The sequence below is a fragment of the Agelaius phoeniceus genome, chromosome 23 (assembly GCF_051311805.1).
Source record: "Agelaius phoeniceus isolate bAgePho1 chromosome 23, bAgePho1.hap1, whole genome shotgun sequence".
Taxonomy (NCBI): domain Eukaryota; kingdom Metazoa; phylum Chordata; class Aves; order Passeriformes; family Icteridae; genus Agelaius; species Agelaius phoeniceus.
Window position 1 is genome coordinate 2,441,323 of NC_135287.1, and position 25,974 is coordinate 2,467,296.

A 25,974-nucleotide genomic window follows, 5' to 3' on the forward strand; every position below is an offset into this window, starting at 1 on the left:
AGCAGAGATTAGACACTGGCGGAGGAGGAGGAGGAGGCGGCGGGGGCAGAATTAATCCCTCCTCGCCCTCGCCACCCCCCCGTAAATCCAGCCTGGCCTCCAGCACTGCAGGATCCCGGGAGCAAGGAGGCTTTGGGGGATCGACCTGGCTTGATCCCACCAGGACCCCACCTGTCCCTGACAGCATCCTCACCCTCTGCTGCCCCCGATGCTTCCAACAGCAGCAGCTTTGGGGAAACTCACCTCGTTCTCCCTCTATCTGAACGCTGGGAGTGGGGAGGGTGCGTTGGTGACCCACTGGGGACCTGCTCCCCTTCCTCACTCCACATCTCAGGGCTCAAAGGTGATGCCAACATCCAGATGGACACTGACCCTCACTTCTTCCAAGGATTCCGGGAACCTCTGCAGGGAAAGCAACCAGCTCTGGCCGTGCTCACCCCTCATTAAAAAAAAAATCAACAATTCCTCCAACAACGACCCCAGGAGCAAAGCCCTGATGGGAATATCCAGAGGGAAGAGCTCAGCACCTCCCCAAACTGCCCCAGAGAAGGAGAAGGATGTGTGGAAGGCTCTGTACGTGTTTGTTTGATTTTATTAGGACCGACACATTCATCGTATGTCACAACGTCACCGATGGATGAGCTCCAGGAAATAAAACCCACCGGCCCCGGCGGCGGCGCGGGGCTGGAGCGGGAACACGCTGAAAAGGCATAAATGCGTCCTCCCCCACCCCCCTCCCACTCCCTCCCCCTCCCCACCTTCCCCTTCTCACAGCTTTGATTGTATCCATAAGCAATGGGTCGACAACAAAACAAATAAAAATAATCATTGTTTTTTCCCAGCTGCCAAGTTGTTCTCACAGAGAGTTTTGGAACCCGATTGAAAGGAAAAAAAAAAAAAAAAAGGAAAAAAGGAAACGGAAAGGAGAAGAAGAAAAGAAAAAAAAAGGGTAAAAAGTGAAAATGAAAATAGAAATAATAATAAAAAAATAAAAAGAAGCAAAAGAAAAAAAAGGAAAATGATAAAGAAATTAAATTAAAAAAACCAAACAAAAATGACAAGATAAAAAGATAAAAAAAGAAAAAAGAGGAATAGAGAAAAAAGAAGAGAAAAAGGAGAGAAATAAGAGAAAAAAGAACGATTAAAAAAAGACAGTAAAGAAAAAAATAGGGGTAAATTAAGAGGGAAAAAATAAAGAAAAAATAAAAAAGCCAGGAATTATTTTAATGTTATAAAAATAAAATAAAATAAAATAAAAGCAGATATGGCAACGCTACTAAGGATGTGGAATACGTCACGGAACCCAAAGTCTTTGCAGGCAACACTGTTTGGAGAGAGGAGAACACTCGATGGTGAAAAAAGTGAAGTTCTAAATTATATACAAGATATCTAAGGGTGGCTTTGAAAAACAGTCCCCGGGCTGGGAGTTGGGGTTTCCCTCGCCGTTATCTATTGCTTATTGAGTCAGATCCAGAGTAACACTTAGAGACGGATGCATCCAAATGAGACACCGTGGAATAAAGGAAAGACCAAACCCTCAGCTGCGGTATGAAAACGCCGTGTGCACTGTCCCATGTGGAATGTACCGAGGGCCGTCCCGCGGGCCGGGCGCTGCTCCTGGCCCCACAGCCGGGCCCGGCGGGTGGGGAGCGCCCGCGGCCCCACGGCGCTGCCAGGCGGAAAAGTCCCCGTGCCCCGATGGGAACGGACAGGATCCGAGTGAGATGGAAAACGGGGCGCAAAGCCCTGATCCTTATGAAGGACGAGACTCAGTTGTTAAATTTTAAGGGGTACCCGATGGCTTTTTCCAGGCACTCTACCAAAGAGCCAGCGGACAGAAAATCCCTCTCCACTTCCACAAATTTGATGTAGATGGATTTGGGTGAGACACCGGGCTCTACGACGCAGTTCTGAGATAAAAAGGCGTTGATCCCGACCCAATCTTTGCTGAAGGTTTTGGTGTTTGCCTGGAAGTGTAAAAACAGGCACTGCTGGAGAGTCCGGACCTCGGCGATGCCGAGGTAACAGTAGATAATCCGGGCAGATTCCATATCCACCCGGAGGGAGGCCTGTGGGGAGGGGACCTCGAGCTCTCCTGGAGTCTCATTGCCGGGGTCGGGCGCCCGGTGCTCGGTCAGAGGGGAGGGGAGCTTCTCGTGGCACTCCTCATATCCAATGGCGTACAGGCCAGGGCTTTTTGGGATCCCTCCTGGTAATAAATACTGCACCACGTTCCCTCCAGTGGGTTTGGAGTGGGCGATGGGAATCCAGTCGATCTCCATGTGCAGCTCCAAGCATCTGGCTTCGCTGATGGTGATCTCCAGGAATTTGTAATAAACATTTTTCCAGTTCATTTTCTGTACTCGGGTCATGATCACCCGACCCTCCGGTTTTTCGGAGTTGAAATATTCCCGGAGCCGCTTGCCCAGGGGCACCTGGGAGCTGATCTCGGCGTAGTGGTAACGGATATCCTCCTTCCAGCGGGTGTTGTAGCCAATGCCAAAAATGGCCAGTTTGTTAGAAAGGTGGAGCCTGGAGAAGTCCGTCCAGCTCTGAAACAGCTCCCACTTCAACTGGACCGACTCCAAGATTTGCATAATGTTCTGCATGACGTCACGCTTCCTGGAAATTAAGACACAGGGAGAGAAGGATAAAGGCATCAGAGCTGAAAGCTTTCCCAAGGAATGCACCAACATTCAGAAAATATTAATCCCCATCAGCTTTCTTGCTTGACTTTTCTTACTATTACATTTCTGGGGCAGTTTATAGGTTGTAAACAATGTCCTGATGGGGGAATTTTGAATTAATATTGACAAAACAAAAACAAACCCAACCCCAGCTCCTCCTGATATCAAAGCATCTCCAAGGAAGCATGTATCTGGCACTGCTGAATAAACACACACTGGGTCATTCCTTACAATCCTGGGCTCTGTCAGCACATGAGTCATGAGCTGCATCCCAAACAACTGCCACTCAAAACAGTTCTGCCTCATTGTTATCCCCAAATTAATGCCAGCAAATGGGACTGTAATTGTAAAAACCCCAATGGGAGCATAAAGCCACTCCCAAGGGCTCTGTCCCAGTGCTGGGGTGGAAGCACAGCCCAAGGGACCAAACCCCTGGAGCAGAAGATGCTCCCAGATACATCCCAGATGCTGTGGGATGGGCAGTGGCAATCCCTCCAGACAGCCAATTAAGAAATCCCCACGCTCCCAAAAATGTGTTTTCACTCCCAGCAGCAAGGTTTCAGAGAGGGGTTTACATCAGGAGAGAGCATCTGTGTGCACCTGCAGCGAGCTGGAACAGCTTCCTCCAGGATAAATGAGACCATTAGGGTGTAATTAGCTGGTAGGGAGAACTCCTAATTTGGGAAGTTATTGTCCTATAATCAAAGCTGTAGAAGATAATGCAACTCGTTTGCTAACGGAGAAACCTCTTTGGTCCAACAAATGGGATGTAAAAGATCTTTCCATGCAGCTCTCCTTCCTTTACCCGTTGTGCCACATCTGGAAAGCTGAACTGTGGAGGCCACTGCACTCCCAAGAGGATTTTTTCTCCTTCCACATCCCACCAGGAGGATATACTGTGCCAGGTGACACCGGTCTTGTGCAGGGCACATGCACATTTCCCTGCTCCTGCAGGTTCCTCAAGATCACTTGAACTCCCTAAAACCAGCCCTTCCCAACAGCTTCCCAGTGGAGTCCAGCACCAGACTGGTGAGGGACATGAAGCCTCTAAGAGCAGATACAACACCCCACAACCAAGGCTGACTGTGGCAGGTGCATTCCTGCCCAATAAATCCCTGTGGGGTGTAGATCTTTTTCCATCATAATGTATGTAAGCACCACTGGGAGCTGCAGAGCCTTCCTGTGGTGCTGGAGAGGCCCCACTTTAGAGCCTTTCATTCCAAAAAACTTTTACAGGTCTAACTACAAGGCACATGATTCTGGCAAGGTTTTCCAACTGCTGGGTGTCCTCTGGGCTCAGGACACAGAGCTCTGGTTTGACATCTGATGGTTGGTGCACACCATCTGCAAACCTCACCTGTGCTGTCCAAGCTCCCTGAGCATCCAGGCTGGGACAGCTCCCTCCTCACAGTGACACCAGCACCACATCCATCACCACCTCATCAACCTCACCTGCCTTGTAGCACCAACTGTGTCAGAAGTTCCCTGAAAAGACCTTCAAAGGCATTTTGGGAAGCACATTTCCACCACAGCTGGAGTGTAACTGAGTTTCTAGAGCACTGAGGAGGGACAGGCTGGACAAGCAGAGCCCTATCTGTGCCAGGGGTTCTTAAGAACATTGATTCCATCAGCACTGAAGTTCTGTTTCTTACTGCAAGTTATTCCTGAGTCAGTTCCACTACCCAGCAGCAACAGAGAGAAATCTCAGACAAGAAGAATGTATGTTTACCCCAAAACCATTTCCATTTACTCAAACACCATGGCAAAACTCATTTAAAGCTTCCCTGATGCTTTGCAACACTTGGAAAATATCTTTTTGAGGCTTCTGGAAGGGCAAGTTTACCTTCTGGGCACAAGGGGGTAGGACAGCCAAGGGGACAGGGCAGTGCTGGAGCACAACTCAGTGTCTCAGCACTGGCACACACACTCCACTCCTGAGAGCAGCTGAGCTCCAGTTATTCCCTTCCCAAGGCAAAGACAGGAGAGCACAGCGTGGGCAGGTTTTCATTCAACAGCTGAGGAGCAGAGTGAGGAATGAAAGCAAAGCCCCCACCATTATTAAGTGCACTATAAATACTCTGCTTGGTTTAGCTCGGCACAAGCCAGACCCAGCTCAGCTGCATTAGTCACTGCAACTGCTCCTGCAGGAATGGGAATCACTGCATGGGAGCAGAGCTTCAGCAGCAGACTGAGAAGGGCTTCCCACAAGGAACCCACTGCTTCCAGCACAGAGGAGAACAGGGAAAAATGAATTTTAAGGAGTTTTGCTATACAGGTTTAGCATCTTCTCACTTTTGCCAGGACCCGACTTGGCTGAGCTTTGCATTCCCAGGCTGTATCCAGGATCTTGACAACTTAGCCAAGCAAAGGTAACATCAGCAGTAAAATTACTGTTATTTAATTATTTATTAATTTCAAATGTAATTTTCATTCATTCAACAATTTAAAATTATTTATTAAACATGTACTTATGTGTTTGCTTTATTTGTATTGTTAATATGATTAATTTTTTAGGAGGACAATGGGAGCTGAGCAGAGGTTTTAACCTGTTGTGTGTCTCAGGACAATCTCACTTTTCAGCTGCAGAAGGTGCCCTAGAGCTGGATTTTCCCTCATCATCAAACCATCACCTCCCTGCTGGAGTCTGGGACCTGCATTTCTTCCTCCTTGGAAGCTTTTGCAATTCAAATGAGGAAAATCTTGAGACAAGAGTAGGCGCAAATTTGTTCTAAGGCAGACTTCAAAGGGCCCAGAACAGCTGCTTGCAGTGAAGATCCACGAGCTTTCTCTAGTTCATCTTCCCAAAGCCAGCAGTGAATCAAACCACTTCTCAAAGTCTCTAAGTACTATTTCACTTTTCAAAACAGTTTATTTGGAGACAACAGCCAAGGGCAGGCAACAGCAGAGCCGACATGGGGAAAGAGCATCCTGATGGAGTTTGGGACATGGACACAGGTTACCTACTGCCCTCTGCTTCCCATACTGTCAAAAATAAACTGAAAGGTGGAAGTCCCCATGTGTCACAGACTCAGAACACTGTGGCCTGCAAGGGACCTAAAAAGCTCATTTGATTCCCACCCCTGCCATGGACAGGGACAGCTTCCACTATCCCAGGTTGATCCAAGCCCTGTCCAGCCTGGCCTTGGGCACTGACAGGGATCCAGGGGCAGCCACAGCTGCTCTGGGCACCCTGTGCCAGGGCCTGCCCACCCTCACAGGTGTGAGGCCATTTTTCCCAACTCTTTCCCAATATCCCATCTAACCCTCTGGCAGTGGGAGCCATTCCCTGGGTCCTGTCCCTCCATCCCTTGTCCCCAGTCCCTCTCCAGCTCTCCTGGAGCCCCTTCAGGCCCTGGCAGGGGCTCTGAGCTCTCCCTGGAGCCTTCTCTCCTCCAGGTGAGCACCCCCAGCTCTCCCAGCCTGGCTCCAGAGCAGAGGGGCTCTGGCCTTTGCAGCACCTTTACCCTGTCCCCCTAGAGGAGCCCATGGCTCTCTCTGTGTCACTTGGAGACACACTGCCTGAGTGGGGGCAGCTGTGCTGTCCCACATTGTTGGGAAGCTCAGAGGAGATGGGATATCTGCCCTCTGACACCCAGGCAGGCCGTACACGTGCTGTAACTAACAGCGATCCAGAGGATGCCCACTAAATCCCTAAAGCTACAATTGGCCTTTTTTCCTCCCAGATTTATAACTCACTTTTCCCCAGCCCTTGCAGTGTTTTGGGGCTCTGTTACACCTTATCCTCATCCAGCCCTCCTTCACCCAATCATATTTATTAATTGGTACTTGGGCAACCTGGTCCAGACATTCCCTATCCCTTTCTCCTTTGCTCACATCCATCCCCATGCCCATAGCACTTGGCTACATGAGATGATGAAAAAAACTTCCTGTTCTGAGCACAAGCAAACTGCACTAACACAAACCCAGCACTGCCCAGGGCAGGGAATTCCCGGAGCCATCACTGTGCTGGCTCCTTGGGGATCTGAGGAGAGAAGGAGACACCAGTGGTGGGGTTTAATCAGCTCTTGGCTCTCACACAAACCTGCACTGGCACCTGCAGCAACGTGCTCGCCTTCCCTGTGCTCCTGCTCCATGACTGAGGGACAGCCTGGGATCCAGAGGGATCAAGGGGACAAGCTCAGTCAGTGGCCTTGGGGAATCTCCTGAGGGTCAACAAGGCCAAGGGCAGGTGCTGCACCTGGGCCAGGGCAACCCCCAGGATCATCCAGGCTGGGCATGAAGGGATGGAGAGCAGCTCTGGGAGAAGCACTTGGGGTGCAGGTGGGGGAGAGCTGGACAGGCCCTGGCCCAGAACCCCCCCTGTGCTGGGCTGATCCCCAGCCTGGGCAGCAGGGCAGGGGGGGATTCTGCCCCTCTGCCCCCCAGCTGAGACCCCACCTGCAGAGCTGCCTCCAGCTCGGGGGTCCCAGCACAGGAAGGAGCTGGAGCCGCTGGAGGAGCCCAGAGGAGGCCATGGAGATGCCCCAGGGCTGGAGCCCCTCTGCTCTGGAGCCAGGCTGGGAGAGATGGGGGTGCTCACCTGGAGAAGGCTCTGGGGAAAGCTGGGGAGGGACTTGGGACAGGGGATGGAGTGACAGGACAAGGGGGAGTGCCTTCCCACTGCCAGAGGGCAGGGATGGATGGGATATTGGGAATTGGGAATTGTTCCCTGTGAGGGTGGGCAGGCCCTGGCACAGGGTGCCCAGAGCAGCTGGGGCTGCCCCTGGATCCCTGGCAGTGCCCAAGGCCAGGCTGGATGGGGCTGGGAGCAGCCTGGGACAGGGGAAGGTGTCCCTGCCATGGCAGAGGGTTGGAATGAGATGAGCTTTAAGGTCCCTTCCAACTCAAACCAGTCTAAAATTCTGTTTCTCTGTGTCCAAAAGCATACCACATGATTCACCAGGATTTGAATGATTTCTGGAAACAATTTCTGCTGAAAATCTGCCCTTGACCAAGAAGGCAGATGAACCCAACTTTGAAGCAGGCTCTCTGCATTTTAAAATGCCGTGCAAGGAGGTGAAAGAATTTGACAACCATTTATCTACTGTGGCTTTTAGATTAAATTTTATTTTTTTAAGATAATAAATAAATACCCAGCTTATCTTTGTATCAGCTGTGCATCTTCTAACTGCTTTTAACCTACTGAGTCAGAGTTTACAAGTTCCTTCTCCTCGCAGACAAGGGGGAAAGCAGCTTTCAGCAAATCTGTGCATTGGAAAATGCTCTGTGCTTCCACTCTGCACGTAGGACAAGTTTACCACTGGCACTCTTCACAAAATGCCCCAGAGTTCAAAGCCTCCACTGCATTTTAGAAGGGAATTTGGGGGGGAAAATGAACATAAAACTCTGAAAGGTCTCATTTACCAAAATCTAATTCAGCTGTTCATGCACACATTAAAACTTGGAAGAGAAGATTCATGTGGTCCAAGCCTTCGCCTCAGAAAATTCAGGATTATTTGCTACGGAGCTCCTTAAAGGTAAAATTATTCCAGAACAGCACAAAGAAACTGTTCAAAGTGGCAGTAACAAAGTTTATACTGAAAAAAGCTGGTTTTCTCCAGGTTGTCTGGAGTTTGTTAAAATGAATTAGCTCCATGTGAGGAAAAATGTCACCTTTGGCTATGTGAATATCCACCTGAAGTGAGGAGTCTGCTGAAGCTACACCACTGCCACGGAAGCTTCTCGTGAATTATTTTTCTTTTAAAATTATTTTTATTTTCTCAAGTTATTTTAAATTTATTTCTCTTTTTACTTATTTATATTTATGTTAAATTTTTTAGATTTTTTTTTTTGCATTGAGTTACAGTACAAAGCCTCTGTTCTGTATGATTCATCAGGGATGTTCTGTTGCTGTTCCCAGTGCTGGTGACCTCCTACCCTACAGCAGCTGATTTTCTACCATGGAAAATCCCAGTAATACTAAAACCCACTGGTGTGGGAGTTCCTGTGAGGAACCCCAAAGGGTCTGTGAGCCTGGGCTCACTCCCACTGCAGACAGACCCACAACCACCCCTAAAGGCTGGCAGAAAGCTGCCCTGGACAGAGGAAATAGAGCACAATTCCTTTCATTTTTGGGAATGCTCTGTGTTATTGTTGGAGAGGCAAGGGAGAGTCGCATGCTCAAAGCATTCAAAAGGCTCCAGTGTTTGCTAGATTAAACCCAGCCAAAAGGTTACCAGTAAGGTCTGGAAAGTTATAAAAATGAAAGTCAGAGACTCCCAAGCTTTGGCATGCCTTCCCACCAAGGAAGGGAGCTCCTCTTGTGGATTCTATCTGTGGTTTCAGTCCTCACATCCGTATAGTAAGTCTCATTTTGCTTGCTGAATGGCAAAGCCAAGGAGAAACAGAGTTGTGAAGCTTTTCAGCTGTTCTGAGGTAATGGGAATAATGCATAAAGCAGATTCAACTGTATGAATAGTCTTGCACAATGTATTTATAATTATAAACAGAAGTTTCAAATATCCTCCCCTCCTGCACATTATCCCCAGGGAAATACATTCCAGGGTAAAACATTCATAAATTACTTACTGCGTGTCTTCTGAAGATTCCTGTTTTATCTTTAATGTTCTTTTCGTGGTAGGCATTTCATCTGAAAGGTAAAATTCCAACACATAATTAGATTTTAAATAATGTTCTTAGGGCTTTTTTTTTTTTTTAAGAGCTTGAAATTAAATAAAAAATAAATCTGAGTTGCTTCCTAAGCCAGGCAGTCTGCTGGAGTTCTGCATGAGACAGCTCCAGCTCCTACACCCTCTGTAATTGATTGAGTTTTTCTTTAACTTGGAAAAGATATGGTCATTTAAGATCTGAATCTCTCTCAAAACCTTTCATGGACAAGGCTCCAGTCCCATTCATTAAATCACACATTGACAGAATTGCAAACTACATTGTTTCAAGGAAAAAAATAAGAAAAAGCAATTCTGCTTCTAATGGCACATTTCAAGAGGAAGCAGCAGCAGAACTGCATCTGTGCTCAATTCAGACCTTGTGTGCCAAGTGCTTTGCTCACAACTTCTGAGCGTGAAGGGCATCGTCAGCCCGAGCGCACGCAAATGTCCCCGAAACTGGTGACAAACCAGGAGATCCCAGCTTGACTCACCATAACAAGCCACACCAGACAGAATTAGCCATCATTTACATACGTTTTGTAACGTTTTCTTCTCCCCACTGTTTCTCTCCCACATATTTCTGACTTTTAAATCCCCCAGGGAAGGAGTCTGAGGAACTGGAACGTGGTTAACAGCCAACTTGCAAATTTTAACATTAAACTGCGATCTCAGGCTCTTCCAAAGCATCCTGACTCACCAGTCCCCCAAACACAGATGTGTACAGATCCCCAACTGCATCTCCTCTCCCTCTTTCATCCTATAAATGGGGAAAAACAGCTTTTATACAATTCACCTTCTTCACCTGCATCTCCAGTGGATCTGATCAGCTTAAAGTTCCTGCTGTGAAAAAAACCCTGCTCAGGGAAGGGAGGAACACACACCCATAAGAGGAGTAGCTTGAGAGAAATGTGCCTCAAGAAACCCACTTCTTCCCAGAACTGCTCAGATTGGAGTGTGTTTTCTATCAGGGATGTGCTACCCTGATCTGTTTAACAAAGTTCAAAAAGCCATGAGCAACAATTAAGCCTCCAAATTAATTTAAAAATTGACTTTTAGGCAGAGACAGCAATAATTCAGGCAAGAAAAGTACATGGAAGTGTGGTATAGGTCTCAAAAATCAAGTGTGAGTTTGCTTGCTATTTTTTCATTTTAAAAAAAGCCACACCTCTGGATATAGATATATTGACATGTTTAATATCAGTATATCAAGGCAAATAAGAAGAAAGAGCAACATTTTTTACAGTTGTTGGTGTTGTCAGCATCAGGCTGAAGCCCTGTTCACAATTTAAGCAAATGGTGTTTGAATGGTAACAGGTACCACTGAAAGGGAAAATATCTCTTGAATCCAAGAGGGAAAGTAAAACTGGGAGTGAAAGGACAGACAGGGAAGGTGTCACCTCAACTGTTTCTGGGCAAACAGCCCTTCTTTCCTGCAGTCCTGATCCATGATTTGCTTTTGATTAAGTGAGGAATTTCTGTCCCTTTTCTCCCCAAAGATGCGTTTAGCACCATGTGTCACAGACATGTTTTATGAAAAATCCTTTCCTTAGGATTTTTTCTCCTGAGAAGCTGAGAGGCCTCAGAAACAAAATGTAAACAATGGTTATCTGCTGCTGTGGAATGCAACAGGTGCATCTGGGATTGGGCTCATGTGGTTGTTTCTAATTAATGGCCAATCACAGTCCAGCTGTCCAGACTGTCTCGGTCAGTCACAAGCCTTTGTTACCATTCTTTTTCTATTCTTAGCCAGCCTTCTGATGAAATCCTTTCTTCTATTCTTTTAGTATAGTTTTAATATAATATATATCATAAAATAATAAATCAGCCTTCTGAAACATGGAGTCAGATCCTCGTCTCTTCCCTCATCCTAAGACCCCTGTGAACACCATCACACACCATGAGCACATTCTGTCCCAGAGGTGAAAGCTGCTACAGAGATGTGTGTGCCAGATCCCCAGGAGCACAGGTGAGGCCCAGGGAGGGAGATGTGCCAAGATGGAATCTCTTACCCAGCTCCTGCTCGCCGGTCTGGTAGCAGTGAAGATCCTGACTGTGGTTTCCCCAGTCCTCCTGAGAGTATTCCTCCATCGTGCTGCCATCTGACTCCAGCTCCTGGTACAGACCACTGCTGTTGATGAGGACAGGCTGGCAGGGCTGGGAATCCCATCCTCCCTGCCCAAACACCTGCTCCAGCTGCTCAAAGGTGTAGCTGCTTTTCCTCTTGCCCACGCCGTGCTCCTTGACGCGGCTGTAGCACCTGCGGAGGGTCTGAGAGAGAGAAGCAGCTCAGTCAGGGCTGTGGGGCTGGACGAGCACACAGGCACTCACACACAGCCAAACAGGCAGAGTTTAGGGCTTTGGGGGTTATTTCTGTTGGTCATATTTGCCCCACGCTCATGAGCAATGCTCCCAAATTAATCTACACCCACCAGGAAGCATCATATATATCCAACATTCCCGCTTAGCGTTAACATCTATGACACAGGACAAGTTGTGTAGCAGCTACAGATTCCTCAGATTTAACTTGGGTAATTTATTCTCTTTCTCACTTAAAAAAAAAAAAAATAAAAATCCCCAGATCTCCTATGGATGCAGGGAAAAAAAAAAAAAATACCAAGAGCCCCCCAGTCAGAGACACCAATCAGCCAGGAAAATGCACACCTACTACAAGGAGGAGAAAGCAGAGCTGGTGTTGTGCCCACAGCTTGGAGAGGGGAAAGCAGGGAGGAGAGAGAAAGGAAAACAGAAAGATTTCCCCCAAAAGCAAAGACAGTCCAACCTTCCTTACTCTGGTAAGAAGACACAAGGTACAAAATGGATATGCCTAAGCTATTCAGCTAGGAAAATATTTATTACTTACATATTTTTGCATTCCTTACTAACTCACTCTGTCTCTTGTGAAGCTGCTGAAATTTAAAAGAGGTCAAATCAATAATGCTCCCAGTTCCCAGACTTTGATATCAAGCATCAAGTAAGTAACAGCACTGAGGTGGCTTGGTAAGAGCAGTCTCTCAAACAGAGCTGGGGCAGAGCCTCCCACAGATGCCAAAGCCTCACCCAGTTCTGGTGATCCCTTTGACATCCCACATCGAGGGCTAAGCCACTTCACTGCTGCTGGATAAGCCTATGGTTCCATCCATGTTTTCCCCCTAATCTGGAGCAAAAGACAACAACTTGGGGGTAAAAAAACTAAAGCTTTCTATACAACCCTCAGTGTGGTTTTAATTCTACCACTGCTCTGATTTTGAAAGACAATTATATGCCCAGGTTTTCTGTGCCTTGGGTATTTTTTCAGATTAGTAAACTGCTAGAGAACATTAACTTTTTAAAAAAATTAATTTATCAGATTTCTGAGGTTCTAACTTGAATGGCAAAGCTGTCTCCAGAAATCAAGAGAGGCATTAATTTGGGAAGGACTAATCCTGCTCCCTTGCTTTCTGCAGGAGGACTGTAATGGACACATCATTACAAAAACTACTTGTTTTTTTTTCCCCCCAAAGAAAGGAACTTTTAAAACTCCAGAAAGCTGGAACCTACCTAATGCTCCTCATACACTGGTTTAACAGCATCAGCAGCAAAGGGATACATTTCTAACCAGTTTCCTCCTGAGATTCAGAGCCCTGGGGGCAGAAGCAAAACCGCTAAGCAGCAAGTCAGTATTACCCTGCTGTTTTAAACAAAAACACACGAAAACAAGACAAAATAAAAAATAACCCATATAAACACACAGGCAACAACAGGCATGAGTTATTCCACGGTTTAAGGTGGAACCCTTCCCACTTTTGCCATAACTACCTCAGGATAAACAGGCAGATACTCTTTGGATGGACACCAGCACATTTTAACTTTCTGTCTGTGAGCAGGGTGGAAAACAACCTGCTGTGGCAACCTAGCACCAAACCCAGCCTAGAAACCTGCTGGTATTTGCTGATGCAAAGAGGGTTCCCTCAGGCTGGGGTACAGATACATTTGGTTGTTAGCATTCAGCTTTCTCACTCCAATTTCTCACTGTTCAGCTCAAATCTCACTGACCAATAAGGGCAAAGTCATTTCACTCCCAGACTCTAAAATCCACCCAAGTTAAATTTTTTAAAATTTATTTCCCAGGCCTCAGTTCTTGTACCTGTGTCAGCTTATCCATAAAGAGTTAAACATGGATTTAGAGCCTCCAGCTGAATTTATTAGCAGCCTTCAAGTGAAAGAAAGTGTTTCCAAAGCATCCCTACGCTTGGCCAAGCCCTCTGGGAATGCCCCACACCCTCAGCCACTCTATTTTCACACCCTATTTTCAGCATGTGCTTCAAACATCTCTCCCCACCAATGGGGTTATGGAGGATCCCACACTAGGTTGTAGCCTAGTAGTAATTAATTATTTCAGTCAGGCTGCAATCTGGCTTATTTTACTATCAAGATAATTTAGCAGCAAGTCAATGCAGACAAGTAGAAAAACTAAAGGGAGCAACACAGGAAGGGGGATGAAAATAAATGAGCAATAGTGTGACTGCTCATTACTTGATACTTTTGGGGGTACTGCCCAGATGCTCACCTGGCTGTGTTACCTCTGCTTTTGCAAGCAGATAACCTAAAATTTGAGGGAAATAATCTCAAATATAGGTCTTTCCAAAGCACCAAAGGGCCTGTGGCTAAGCAGCTGGTGGCTCCTTGGTCTTGTGTGCTGGAGAATCAAGATTCCTGCTAGCCCCTTCTTCTTGGAGGCTTTCCCCAGTCTCTCCAACAGGCAGCCCCTACAACTTCTCCTGATGTTCCCTCCAAATACCACGAGTCAGCCTTGCTTCATGTAAGTCCACAGGCTTCTCTTCTTCAGAGAGCCTGGTAAGACCTAAATAATTGCTCAGACCTCAGGAAACCTGGACATTTTATAATCCTCAACCTTTCTCTCACCATTTCACTCTGCTCTCCAAGATCTAAGATCTGGTTTTTCTTACGCACCTCCTCTACTCCTCCCGGTGTCCAGCTCAACTCCTGCTCCGTGGTTCCTGAAGTGCACATACACAGATTGATACAGATACAGAAAGCAGGAAATTTAGGACAAGTAACTGAAAACAGACCTGATCACTGCCCAGTGACTGCTCAGACTGGAAGAGACCGAGGCTTTTGCTTATTGTTCTGCAACACTGCCTGCAACACGAACACACATTATCCCCACTTAATTTATCATCAGGAAAACCAAAGGAGGAGACAGTCACAAAGCTCATTGTGGATTTTCTCACCATTTCTAACTCACGAGTCCTCATCTCTACAAGTGAAGCCACCGAAGAACCTGGAGCTCTGCAGGAACTGCAGGATGAGGATGAGAAAAACCTTTAGGAAGGCTGCAGACATGGTCCTCCTCCCAGCAAAAAATAAGATGAGGGAGGACCAGACCACAGCAAGCTTTTTATATATAACCTGAGGTCATCCAACATGGAATTCCAGATCCCTGATCTGAGACATGCTCTTACTCAGGGAGAAGCTATGGGCTCTGCAGAGCAGTTTGGTGGCCTGTGGCTGCGTCCACATTCATCTGTTTAAGTTGATTCATTTATAGCAGCCTAAAGGGGTCCAGATGTCCCAGAGCACCACCTAGCACCACACTCAGCTTCAAAGAGGCTCTTTTACTTAATGCAGAGGAGTTCTCAGCTTTATATCCCGAATAAAGAACAGGAGTGCCAAACAGCTCCCTCCCTCATCATGCCAGGATACTCACAGGAAACACAAGACAAAACTACACTGGGACAAAAGAAACAGCTTTTGAAGCCTGGAGTGGTTGTAGGGGACAGTAAAAGGTCTCAAAACCTCCATTTTTAAGTTCCTGGGAGCAAAAGGTAAAAAATCTGTGCAATAACTTCAGCTCATGAACTTTTAGGTTAGAAGCTATGTGCAAGGCAGGAGAACACAAGACTTACATGGGGTGTTGCCTCAACAAGCCCCATTTCTATGGTTTATCAAAAATAAAATGAGAAGAGCAGCACCTCAAACTCTTGGGAGAGCCACACACCATTGCAGGAAGGCAGCTGATGACACCAGTGCATCTCCAGCATGAGGCCCCAAACAGGAATACCCCTCTGCAGAATGTGAGAGCCCAGCACCCAAACAGACCCCCAGGAGCTCAGGGCCAGTCCCAGGAGCTGCCACAGCCCAACCTGCAGAGGCTCCAGCCCCACAGCTGGCTGCACATCTGCACTGTCCCCAAGCACAGCACTGGGGACATGATGGCTGTCACAGTGAATCACTCTCTATACCAAACAGCAAGGCCTTGCTTGTGTCCTGATTTACCCAAACACACAAGGACTTCTTGGAGGATTTGGCTCTGGTACAGAGGAAAAGTGATGGGAATGCCCTGAGGGGAGAAGGGTTGGGGGTAAATATAGACAAGCTGATTGTCTTGAGTGAGGTAAGAACAAAGCTCTCTTTGGAGCATGAAGAAGCCAAGTCACCCTGGCAGACACAGGGAGGGGGATATCAGTTGAGGCAGGGCAGACTCAGGGTTTTGTTGGGGAAAGCTGGAACTGAACAAAGACTCACAGCCACCACTGCCAGTTTCTAAATCACAATTAAACATAATACAAAATAAACCCCTCTTGCCTGGACAGGAATTATTTACAGAAGCTCAATTGCAGAGGTCAGCCCCCATGAGACAGGACTTTGCCAAGAGTGAATGAAGCTGGGGTTTAACAGGCTGGGTCCCACCAGGGTGAGGAAACCAGTGACCTGTGGTGGTGTGACAGCAGAGCCCACAGTGCTGTGGGCTCAAATCAACAACCTGGGAAGATGCTCCACTGCCTGCTGCTATCAGAGTACTCAGGAGGATATTCAGACCCTCAGCAGGGATTTGTGGCTAATCAAGCCAGAGCCCTAGAGAGGAGACTCCAGCACTGCCTGCAGAAAGGCTGGCAGCTGGGCACCCCTGTCTCCCAATGCTCCTGGTTTTCTTAAACCAGAACTGGATGAGAAGAATAGGAATGAACCCTTTAGAGCTTGAGATGGCAGAGAAGCACCACCCTCCTCCAGACCCACCAAGCCAAGGACTTTGTAAAGAGTTTGGATGTAGTGGGTGGTCCTCCAGACAGAGCTCAGCTTGCAGAGATCACAGAATCACAGAATATCCTGTGTTGGAGGGACCCACAAGGACCAACCAGTCCAACTCCTGCCCTGCCCAGACACCCCAACAATCCCACCCTGTGTCCCAGGGTGTTGCCCAAATGCTCCTGGAGCTCTTGCAGGATCAGTGCCATGACCATTCCCTGGGAAGCCTGTGTAGGTACCCAAGCACCCTCTGGGGAAAGAACCTTTTCCTGATATCCAGCCTAAATGGATGAGATGCCTGGGTGAGCTTCAACCTGCCCCTGGCATGACCTGCTCAAACACTACTGACTTTGGAGCAGTGAAAGCCACACCTGAGCAGGTCACCTTGCCTTTGGAAACAAACTCATTCCAAAAATCAAACTTGAAGTTGCATGCATCTACTTGTGATCAGGACAAATGTCATTACACCACTCACAAAACCAGACCTTGAAGGAAAACCCAAACTGCAGCAGCCTGGATGAAAAGGGGTCTGAGATGTGCTCAAGAAGTCAGGTCTGTGCAAGCCTTGAGAGACCACAGACTCAAATCTCTGCTGCTCCTCAAGTGAATGGAGGGAGACCACAAGCCCATCCAGCAGAGGAAGAGCAGCACAAATCATTCCACAGGTGGGAGGGAAAACACTCCTGTCCAAAATGAGCTTCACTGAAGTGCAGAAAGCATCAACATGGGCAGCACCACAAGGGAAATGGCTTGTGTCATTCAGGCCCCTAAAACACTTGACATCCAACAGTGTCCCAGCTGTGTGTGATCCTCAGGTGTCTAGAGGAATGTCCACACCACTTCAGCTGTGCTGTGAACATGTTACCAGGGAGACCAATCCCTAAATCCATGGGAAAAGCTGGAACTGAAATACCAAAAGTGGCTTGAACCCCAATTTTCACCACTAGTGGTGAAAGGTTTGGTAACAGGTGCGACCACAGCAGCCCAGAAAGCTTTGTCTGCTGGGCCCCCAAATTTACACACTCAGAGGGAGTCTGAGAGGAGGTAAGCAGGAATCTGCCCCTGTGACAGCACTTGAAGCACAGTGCAACAATCAGGAGGATTTTTAACATCTTCCCAAGTCCTCCATGGTCAGAGAGTACTACAGGAAAAATTGTGTGTGCCCAGTCTAGGATTTAATGTTCACAAATATCCCTAAATGAGATTTAATGCTCAAGTTTTGCCAATCTGTCCTCCTACAATGAGTTCCTGATCATCAGCTGTTTCTGTCTCAACAAGACAAGCTCCCAGCTCCCTCTGGGAATCATTCTGCACCCATGGAACGAGCAGTGGGTGGCCCAGGTACACCAGAATGATCAGATCAGAGTATTACAGACAAACAACACAGCTGCAGAAGCCACTGGATTGTAAAGACACTAGTCCTGCATGTGCAGTTCAAGCCAGATTCTTACCAGCACAACAGCACTCTGCAGATACCCCAACTGAGAGCAAATCCAAGCAAGTTCATTCCACATGACACTCACATCCCAGAAATGCTCCTCTGCCACAGCCCCACAGAGGATTGAAACAATTAAATCTGCTCTTTGTCACGGAAGGGTTTATTTTTTCCTGCTGTAAATGTCAACAAAAAGTTGCTCCCACCTACCAGAGCACATGAGATCCTCCAGTGAGAAGCTGGGCTGCTGGGAGGGATTCAAGGAATGGCAGGAACAGCCCAGCCTGGAAAAGCCAGCACATCTGAATCTATTTAAGCCAAGGGAAGAAGGGGAGGTAACCTGAACACCTACACACATCACAGCCCAGGGAGTTAATGGGATGGGGACCTGGGACTGAGATAAACTCAAGATAAAGACACCACATTCAAAAGAAATAGAAACCCAGAATCATGGAATTGGGCTGGAAGTGACCTTAAGGCTCATCTTGTTCCACCCCAACCCTCCTGCCATGGCAGGAACACCTTCCACCATCCCAGGGTGCTCCAAGCCCTGTCCAGCCTGACCTTGGACACCTCCAAGGATGGGGCAGCCACAGCTGCTCTGGGCAGCCCATCCAGGGCCTCAGCAGCCTCACAGGCAAGAATTGTTTCCTAATATCCCATTAGTCCTGCCCTGTCACTGGGAAGACATTCCCACTTGCTCTGCCACTCCAGGCCCTTGTGGAAAGTCCCTCTCCATCCTTCTTGTCAGCTCAAATCAAAGGCAAAGCTGCTTTGAAGGTGGATGGTTGACAGGTTGCCATGAAATGCACCAAGGCTCCATCATCTGACATTTCTGAATCACAAAGACAGCCCCTCCACTGACTGGAGCCAAGGAGGGAATTCTGGCTGGAATCCTCTACTGTCCAGCAGATCACAGCAAGCATTGCTTCTGAGACAGCTCTGCTGGAGCAGCTTTTCCTGCCTTAAAAACAACTCCATGCAAGGTTTACAGATTGTTTACATCACAGATCAGCTAAAACCACAGCCCCCTTACAAACAAGCTCCACCATCATCATGTTTGTGTTGCCTAAAGCAAGAAATACCAACAGCTGATAGTCAGGTTGATTTTCCATCCCTTCCTATTTCATGTGGGTTTGGGGCACTCCCATCTATGATTTATTCTTTCTGAAGCACTCAACCAACATCTTCAAGGTATTTCTTTTCCTTTTGAAAAACAAATTACTTTTGTGGACAACCACAACCCAGACAAAACCTCCAGTCACCCATGTGGGTGGGGGGGAGGAAGTTGCTACACACAAAAAACCCCAACAACAGCAGAACTGGATTGGCAGTGATACTTGGGAATTCCTGCAGTCAAGAGTTAAGATGTTGGAACTGCTTCTCTTTGAATCAATGGGTTGGCATTGACTCTGGGAAAGGCAAAATAAAAGCAGAACTCACATTTCTGCAGTAGCTGAAGAAATGACATTTTAAAAATGCCCTGAAATTAGTTTTAACAGCAGCTTCTGAGAAGGGATTTGTCTCTGCTAGGGAAAGGCTCTCCAGCCAGAGGATTTCCAGCCCTGAAATGCTCTCTCAGCCCAAGTGAGCAATGTGCCATCAGGAGGATGAGTCTTTGATTCCACCTTCCATACAGATGCAAGCAAGAGAAGCAGAAAATCTCCCATGGGTTTAAAAAAAGGCCTAAAATCTGCTATTGTAGAACAACTGGAGCCCATTGTTTCAAGAACATTCCTTTAAAACAAAACAAGCCTTTACTTCCTGAAAACACCCCTTGACTCACAGAGCTCTGACTGCAGCACCTGAGCTCACCTGTGCCTTCCCAGAGCATCCCACCCCTGCAGCCACCTGGGGTGGCTGGAAGAGGATGAATTGAGGGAGTTCCAGCACATGATGGAACATGTTCCATGTACCCCATGGACTGTGACCTCCAAGCTGTGTGGCCTTCACACAACAGCTTCACAGCTCATGGCCAGGGCTCATTTTCCCATGCCTAAAGTCCCAGCAAACCTCCTGCTCCTCAGTTGAAGCATCACCCAGTGCAGGGCACAGGATCCCAGCAAGGTTTAGCCAAATATTCCATCACCTGCCTTAAAATCCCAGATCTAAGGTCAAAGCTGAAAACAAACAGCTCTGTATGTGCTGCTGTGGGAAGGTGATGAGTTTCAGGATAGAAAACCAGGTTAAATCCTTGCTCAGGAACATAGGGAATAGGAAAGGGCTGGATGGAAAGAACAGAGAGTGTCACTGAATAAGCAAGGATTAAGGACAGAACACAATTTGAAGGGATGAGGATGCTATGGAACACAAGACAGCTTTTCTGGGAATGCAACAGGCAGAAATCAAGATGTTCCATTCTTCCTGCAGTTCCCAACTGCAGAGCTACCCAAGCCACAAATCTCAGAGCCACCAAGTCGGACTCAAGGTCTCTTTCCAAAGAAAAAGCTGCTGGAACATTTATATGTGAATCCCTAAATTTGAAATGCCAAAATTGTCCCTAAATTTGAAACAGACCCTCCCAGAGCAGCTCCAACCTGACAGCAGCCTCGTTCCAGCTGCTGATGTGCAGAAAAGCACATGCAGATGGTGAGAGACAGACAAAAATCTGCACTGGGACCTTTCTGCACAGCCTGTTTGAATTAAGAGAGAATGCACCCATGCCATACAACTGGAAAACCCTCTGCTTACAAGGTGACTTGTTTCTTTCCAGCTCAACTGGCTGTTGAGACTCAAGATTTGGCTGTGTCCAGGGAATGCAGGTGTTCCCAAGGAAAGCAGTATGGCAGCCTTATCTAAAATTCATTTAAAAACCACCTGAACCTGGAATGTTTGAAGCACCATTTATTATCCACCAGCAAAGTCTCAAGTTTCTGGCCCCTGATGGACATGAAGCATCCTACAAAATCATGGAAACACAGAACATTTAGGGTAATAAATGGAACAATGCAGCTCCTTCATCCCCATCTTCCCAGTCCTGTTTCAGTGTGGAGGATTCCAAAGAGCCTGTGCACATGACAGTCCTCCTGCTCCATCCCAGAAGAATCCATGCATGACCCCTCCACATCCAGGAGTAACTTTTGTTTGTGGTGGACCATGGAAATGACAATCCTGCCTGGAATCCTACAAAAACTGGCACTTTAGGGTTGGTAACAGCTACCACAACTATCTCAATAATCCCTGTAACAAGGGAAATTCTTGACACCCAGGAGAGCTCACAGCTCTCAACAAGGGCTCATTTCCCAGCAATTCCAGGCCAAAACCCACTGAGAGCACAAAGGCTTTGGAAAAGCCACGTTTCTGCTGCAGCAGAGGACTGTGCTGAGGAAGGCCCTCCCTGTGGGGATCCAGGATATGCAAAGTTTGGGTGGATGGTGCCAGAGACAGCAGCATTCCAGCAGCTGCTCCTCCCCTGCACATGGCCTGATGAGAGGCCAGGCTGTGCACAGGAACCCTCGTGGATGGAACACAGATGATTCCCTTCCAGCTGGGCAGTACAGTGTTGAAGGAGAGCCCACCTCCATGTTCTGCAATCTAGAAACATCTAACAGGTCTGTCAGGAGCTGCTCTTGGTGATAAATATCAGCCTTGAGCTCTTTTTCTGCTGTTTGATGGGTGGTTTCTTCCAAGCTTGAACATTTCAGGGGCAAAGATGTGTTCAAGCCTCACTTCTGAAGGGAAAATGGGAGAACCCTCAGGTGCAAGGAGCTCAGATTGCTGGGAGTCACCAAAATGCTCCTAAAATCAGCTCCATCCTACAGCACCATCCAAACCCAAAGAGCCAGCTCTGGGCTGTTCTGACAGTGAGATGACCTCGCAAGCTGCCAGCACATCCCAAAACTGGGGCTGGGAGCCTCAACAGCACTGACTCCCATCACAGCCCAAAACCACTGCACAAAGCCAGAGCACCTCAAGGATCTTCTCCATCATGCAACTGCCTCTGGCAAAGCTCACAGGTGATTCAAGCACCAAGCACCTTGAGAGCCACCAGGAAAATTCACAGAATGACCAGGTTGGAAGAGACCTTCAAGATCATCGAGTCCACCCCAGCCCCAACAGCTCAACTCAACCCTGGCACCCAGTGCCACATCCAGGCTTTGTTAAACACCCCCAGGGATGGGGACTCCACCACCTCCCTGGGAAGCCATTCCAGAACTTTATCACCCTTTCTGTGAAAAACTTTTTCTTAACATGCAACCTAAATTTCCCTTGATGCAGCTCAAGGCTGTGTCCTCTGGTTCTGTCAGTGCTGCCTGGTGAATGAGGGACTCCAAGAGGCTTTGCAGTGCAGCAACTTTCCTCTCCAAAAATATTTGGGTGTGTTCAAGGGAAAAAGATCCCTGAGCAGCAAATACACAGACATGAGGGAAATACATTGAGAACCCAAAACTTCTATAGAAAGTGGGTTTGTTTTGAGTATCTATTTCCAGGACAGGCTGCTCTAATCAACAGGGATCAAAGTGAAAATCTCTTACTCTCAGACATTCCTGATGCTGCAGCATCCCTAATTCCATGTATTTTGCAAATTAAAGGCAGCCCAGGTGTACACACCTGAACAGCCCCAGCAGGTGTTTTTAAGGGATGGGAAGAGGAAGGGAGAAACAGCCAGTCCACTGAGCCCCAGCAATAACAACACATTTATTCCTCACTCCATCATCATTGGAATTGGCTGCAGGAGCCTAATGGGTCAGGAAAGGAGAAATCAGAGCCAGAGGGAGATCAGAGTGTGTAAATCATCCTCCCAAACATCATCCACATTTACAAACTCAAACTCCACAGTGTTTTCCACATCATCCAGTGTCTCCTCTCTGTAAAAGCAGGATGCACAAAGCAGCTGCTCCCAAAGCAGGAACCAAACCCAGCCCTTTTCTCCCAGGGAATGATGGAACTGGAAAGACCCCTCTGGAGAACACAGCCCATGGAGCTGTTTGTCAATTACTCAAGAGGTCTGTGAAGCCACAGAACGTTCCTGTTGAGCCATCAGACTCTACAAAACAACTCCACAGCAAAGGACAGAGCCAGGAGTGCAAGAGCAACCAGAGCCACCCCTTATTACTGGGGGAACTGGGAGCCCTGTTTTCCCAAGGGGGGGTACAAGGAGCAGCCAGGGCCAGCCCCTCATGGCCAGGGGATGCTGGAGGACACAGGAGGGGACAGAGCCAAGCACAGCACCCACAACACTTGGGGCCAAAGGAGGACACCCAGGGGAAAGATCCTGCTGGGGCTGTCCCCATGAGGGGACACAAACAACTGGGATGCTGTGTCCCTCCCCACTCAGGACCATGGGATGCTGCCACAGCCCACCCACACGAGAGGAACTGAACCCCTGGGAAGCAGTGCCCATGTCCCAGAGGTGCTGCTGGAGGCTACAGAGACAAGGCAGGGACCCAGAGGATGTGGCAGCCAGGAGACACCAATGGAACCAGGGGAGCCAGGGAATGGGACACCCTGCAGCCAGGACAAGAGGTGGGCTCAGTGCTGGGGACAACCGTGGCACGGCCAGAGAATGCTCCAGAAAACTGCGGCATGGAGATCCCGAAAGACCAAGCCTGGGGACACGGTGCCCCCAATGCCAGGGCCAAAGGACAGGCTGACACCCACAGCCAGCGCCAGAGGATGCTCAGGACAGATCCTGAGGGACTGAACCGCCGGGACGCGGTGCCCCAGCCCCAGGAGCAGAGAACGCTCAGGAGAGCAGCTCTGCGGGGAAGCGACCCCCGGGAGCTCACCCAGCCGCGGGCGGGCACGGGGACCCCCGGCCCACCCTCCCCTCCCGTCCCGGGCCGCGCCGCCGCCCCCCAGGGTACCTTGATGCGCTCCCGGCACTGGGACGGGGTGCGCTCGTAGCCCAGCTCGGCCAGGGCGCGGGAGACGCGCTCGTACATGGCGGGCCCGGGCGCTTTGCTGCCGAACACGGTGCCCGCTCCCTCCAGCTGCTGGTACCGCGCCTCCACCAGCCGCTCATTGCCCCACACGGCGATCAACGCGTTGGTCTCCGCTGGCGTCCAGGACATCCCGCGGCAGGCGGCGGCCGCTGCGGCGGCGGCGGCGCCGCCGGGCGAGAAGGAGACGGAGGGCGAGGCCCCGCCGCGGGCGCCCAGCGCGGCGCCGCCGGCTGCCGGCCCCGCGCCCAGCGGGGAGGCGCCACTGGGCGTGGAGGGGTCGGACAGGCTGGGGTTGCCGTCGCTGAGCGCGCCCGGTGAGCCCGGCGACAGCACCTCCATCTTGGGGACGCGGAGCGGTGGCTCGGCCGGTGGGAGCTGCGAGGAGCCGCAGGGCGCCGCCATGATGGGGGTGCGCACCGAGCGGGCGGAAGTGACGCGACGGCTGGGGAGGAACTTCCGGTAGCGCGGGGGCGGGGCGCACCGGGGAGGGGCGGTGCCAAAGGAGGCGGGACCGTGACGCGAGGGGGCGTGACAATGACAATGAAAGTGGCCGGCGGGCGGGGGCGTGGTTCCGCGGAAAGGGGCGTGGTCAAAGGGGGGTATGGGGCGGGGCACGGGGGTAGTGGGCGCGGTTATTAAATGGGCGGACACACCGTTTGTGTGCTGAGTGGGCGTGGTCTATGGCTGGGCGTGGCTCAACCTCAGCACCACCCGAAGTGGGCGTGGCCCTGTGTGGGCGGGGCAGGGTCCCCCCCGACCCCTCAGGGCAGGGACCCTCCGATCCCTCCCTCCCATCGCCCGGGATTTGCCCTGGCCCGAGGACCCCAAATGTGCGGCCGAACATCCCATAGGTCAGGTTTAGCCCCCCCAGCCTTGGAGAGGAGCATTCCCGTCGTACTGGAGCTGAGCTCGCCCCTCCGGGCCGGGCACCCCCTATCCCTGCTGTGGAGCACCCCTGAGGTCTGGGCTTCCTCCAAACGTCGTTACTGAGCATCCCCCAAGGACTGAGGCTGAGTCCGGGCGGCGGGGATCTCTCTTTTCCCACCTCTCTTTTCCCACCGCTCGCTGCCCCCAGCCCTGGTGCCTCTGAAACCCCGGGACCCCAATTAAGGGTGACCGTGATTGATGAGGCAGGGCGCAGCTCGCGGGGGGTGGGGGGACACCCCAGCTGCGCCCCAACTCTTCGTTAAACCAAGACTAACGAGCATCGGGGAGATTCCACCTCTCCAGACCCCCTCAAATGCCCCCCCCATCCAAGGGGGGTGGTTAGAGAGGTCTTATGGGACCCCCGCCCGGGTTGGTTAATTAAACGCTTTAATTAGGGCCGTGTTGGTTAAACAAATGGTGGGGGGGCGGGGGAGAAGGATGGAAGGGGACATCCCCCCTGCCTCTGTCTGTCCCTGCCGTTCCTGCCCGCAGCACGGCGCGAAGCGATCAGGAGTGTAATTATACCCCTCTAATTAGCGGGATTAGGGGCTAGCGGCGGCGCGAGGCTGCGGATGTGGGGGAGGGACCCCACACTCCATCCTCCACCCCGACCGAGCTCTTTGTCACTGCTGTCCCCAGGGAGTGTCCACAAGGGACGTCCCCAGTGCCTACAAGTCCTCAAAGGGATGTCCCCACCGCTGGTTGTCCCCAAAGGGATGTCCCTGCTGCCACCACCTCCCCGAGGGGGTAATGAGCCAGCGTGCCCCCCGAGGGATGTCCCAATGGCAGTCCTGTGGCATGTCCCCAAAGGGATGATCTGCCCCTAGCATTTCCTCGGTGCCACCACATCCCCAAGGGGGTGTCCCTGCTGCCAGCATGTCCACCCACTGTCACCACTGTGACATGCCCCCACACGGACACACAGCTGGTGTGGTCCCAGAGGGATGTTCCCACTGCCAGCATCGCCCCAAAGGGGTGTCCCCAATGTCAGCCCTACATCATGTCCCCAAAATTATGTGTCTGCCACCACCATGTCCCAAAACAGAAGTCCCCACTGCTAGTGTGACCACAAGGGCATGTCTCTGCTGCCACCGTACCCCCAAAGGTATGCACCCACTTCCCTGGAGTGTGCTCAAAGGGGTGCCCCCACTGATGTGTCCCCATTGCCACTCCTAAGGCATGTCCCCAAAGGGATGTCCCCACAGCCAGCTCCGCTGGGTGTCCCCAGAGGGCTGCACTCACTGCCCCCCATCCCATGTGGGGTCTCCAGAGGGGTGTCCCCACTGCTGGTGTCCCCTGAGATGGCCACACCAGCTGCCAGTGTCCCTGCAGCTGTAGACCCCCAAGCCCCCCGGAGCTGGCCAGACCACGATTAGAGGCCCGGGGAGGAGGGGGGGCGGGCCGGA

General features: G+C 49.9%; 1 protein-coding gene across 7 annotated transcripts; it reads right to left on the reverse strand.

Annotated features, from left to right (window-relative positions):
• Positions 1-1,203: 1,203 nt before the first annotated feature.
• MSANTD2 (Myb/SANT DNA binding domain containing 2) lies at positions 1,204-24,070 on the reverse strand. Of its 7 annotated transcripts, XM_077189983.1 has the most exons (6): positions 14,246-14,390; positions 12,833-12,915; positions 12,156-12,201; positions 11,305-11,563; positions 9,216-9,276; positions 1,204-2,622 (listed from the first exon to the last, which is right to left on the reverse strand). In XM_077189983.1, the coding sequence occupies exons 3-6, from the start codon at positions 12,165-12,167 to the stop codon at positions 1,770-1,772; spliced, it is 1,185 nt and encodes a 394-aa protein (XP_077046098.1). In that variant the 5' UTR covers positions 12,168-12,201; positions 12,833-12,915; positions 14,246-14,390; the 3' UTR covers positions 1,204-1,769. The 7 variants fall into 7 exon arrangements, 5 of the variants coding, with proteins under 5 accessions (XP_077046098.1, XP_077046100.1, XP_077046099.1 ...); XM_077189985.1 differs by having other exon boundaries at positions 12,156-12,198; positions 12,833-14,390; XM_077189984.1 differs by having other exon boundaries at positions 12,833-14,390.
• Positions 24,071-25,974: the final 1,904 nt, after the last annotated feature.

Bases quoted from the DNA above. Each gene is read 5' to 3' on its own strand.
- MSANTD2 (XM_054647391.2), bottom strand. From the start codon at position 24,043: ATGGCGGCGCCCTGCGGCTCCTCGCAGCTCCCACCGGCCGAGCCACCG. The intron at 11,564-23,563 runs GTACCCTGGGGG...TCTCTCTCTCAG, and splicing joins AGTGCCGGGAGCGCATCAAG to ACCCTCCGCAGGTGCTACAG. The intron at 9,277-11,304 runs GTAAGAGATTCC...TTTACCTTTCAG, and splicing joins GACCGGCGAGCAGGAGCTGG to ATGAAATGCCTACCACGAAA.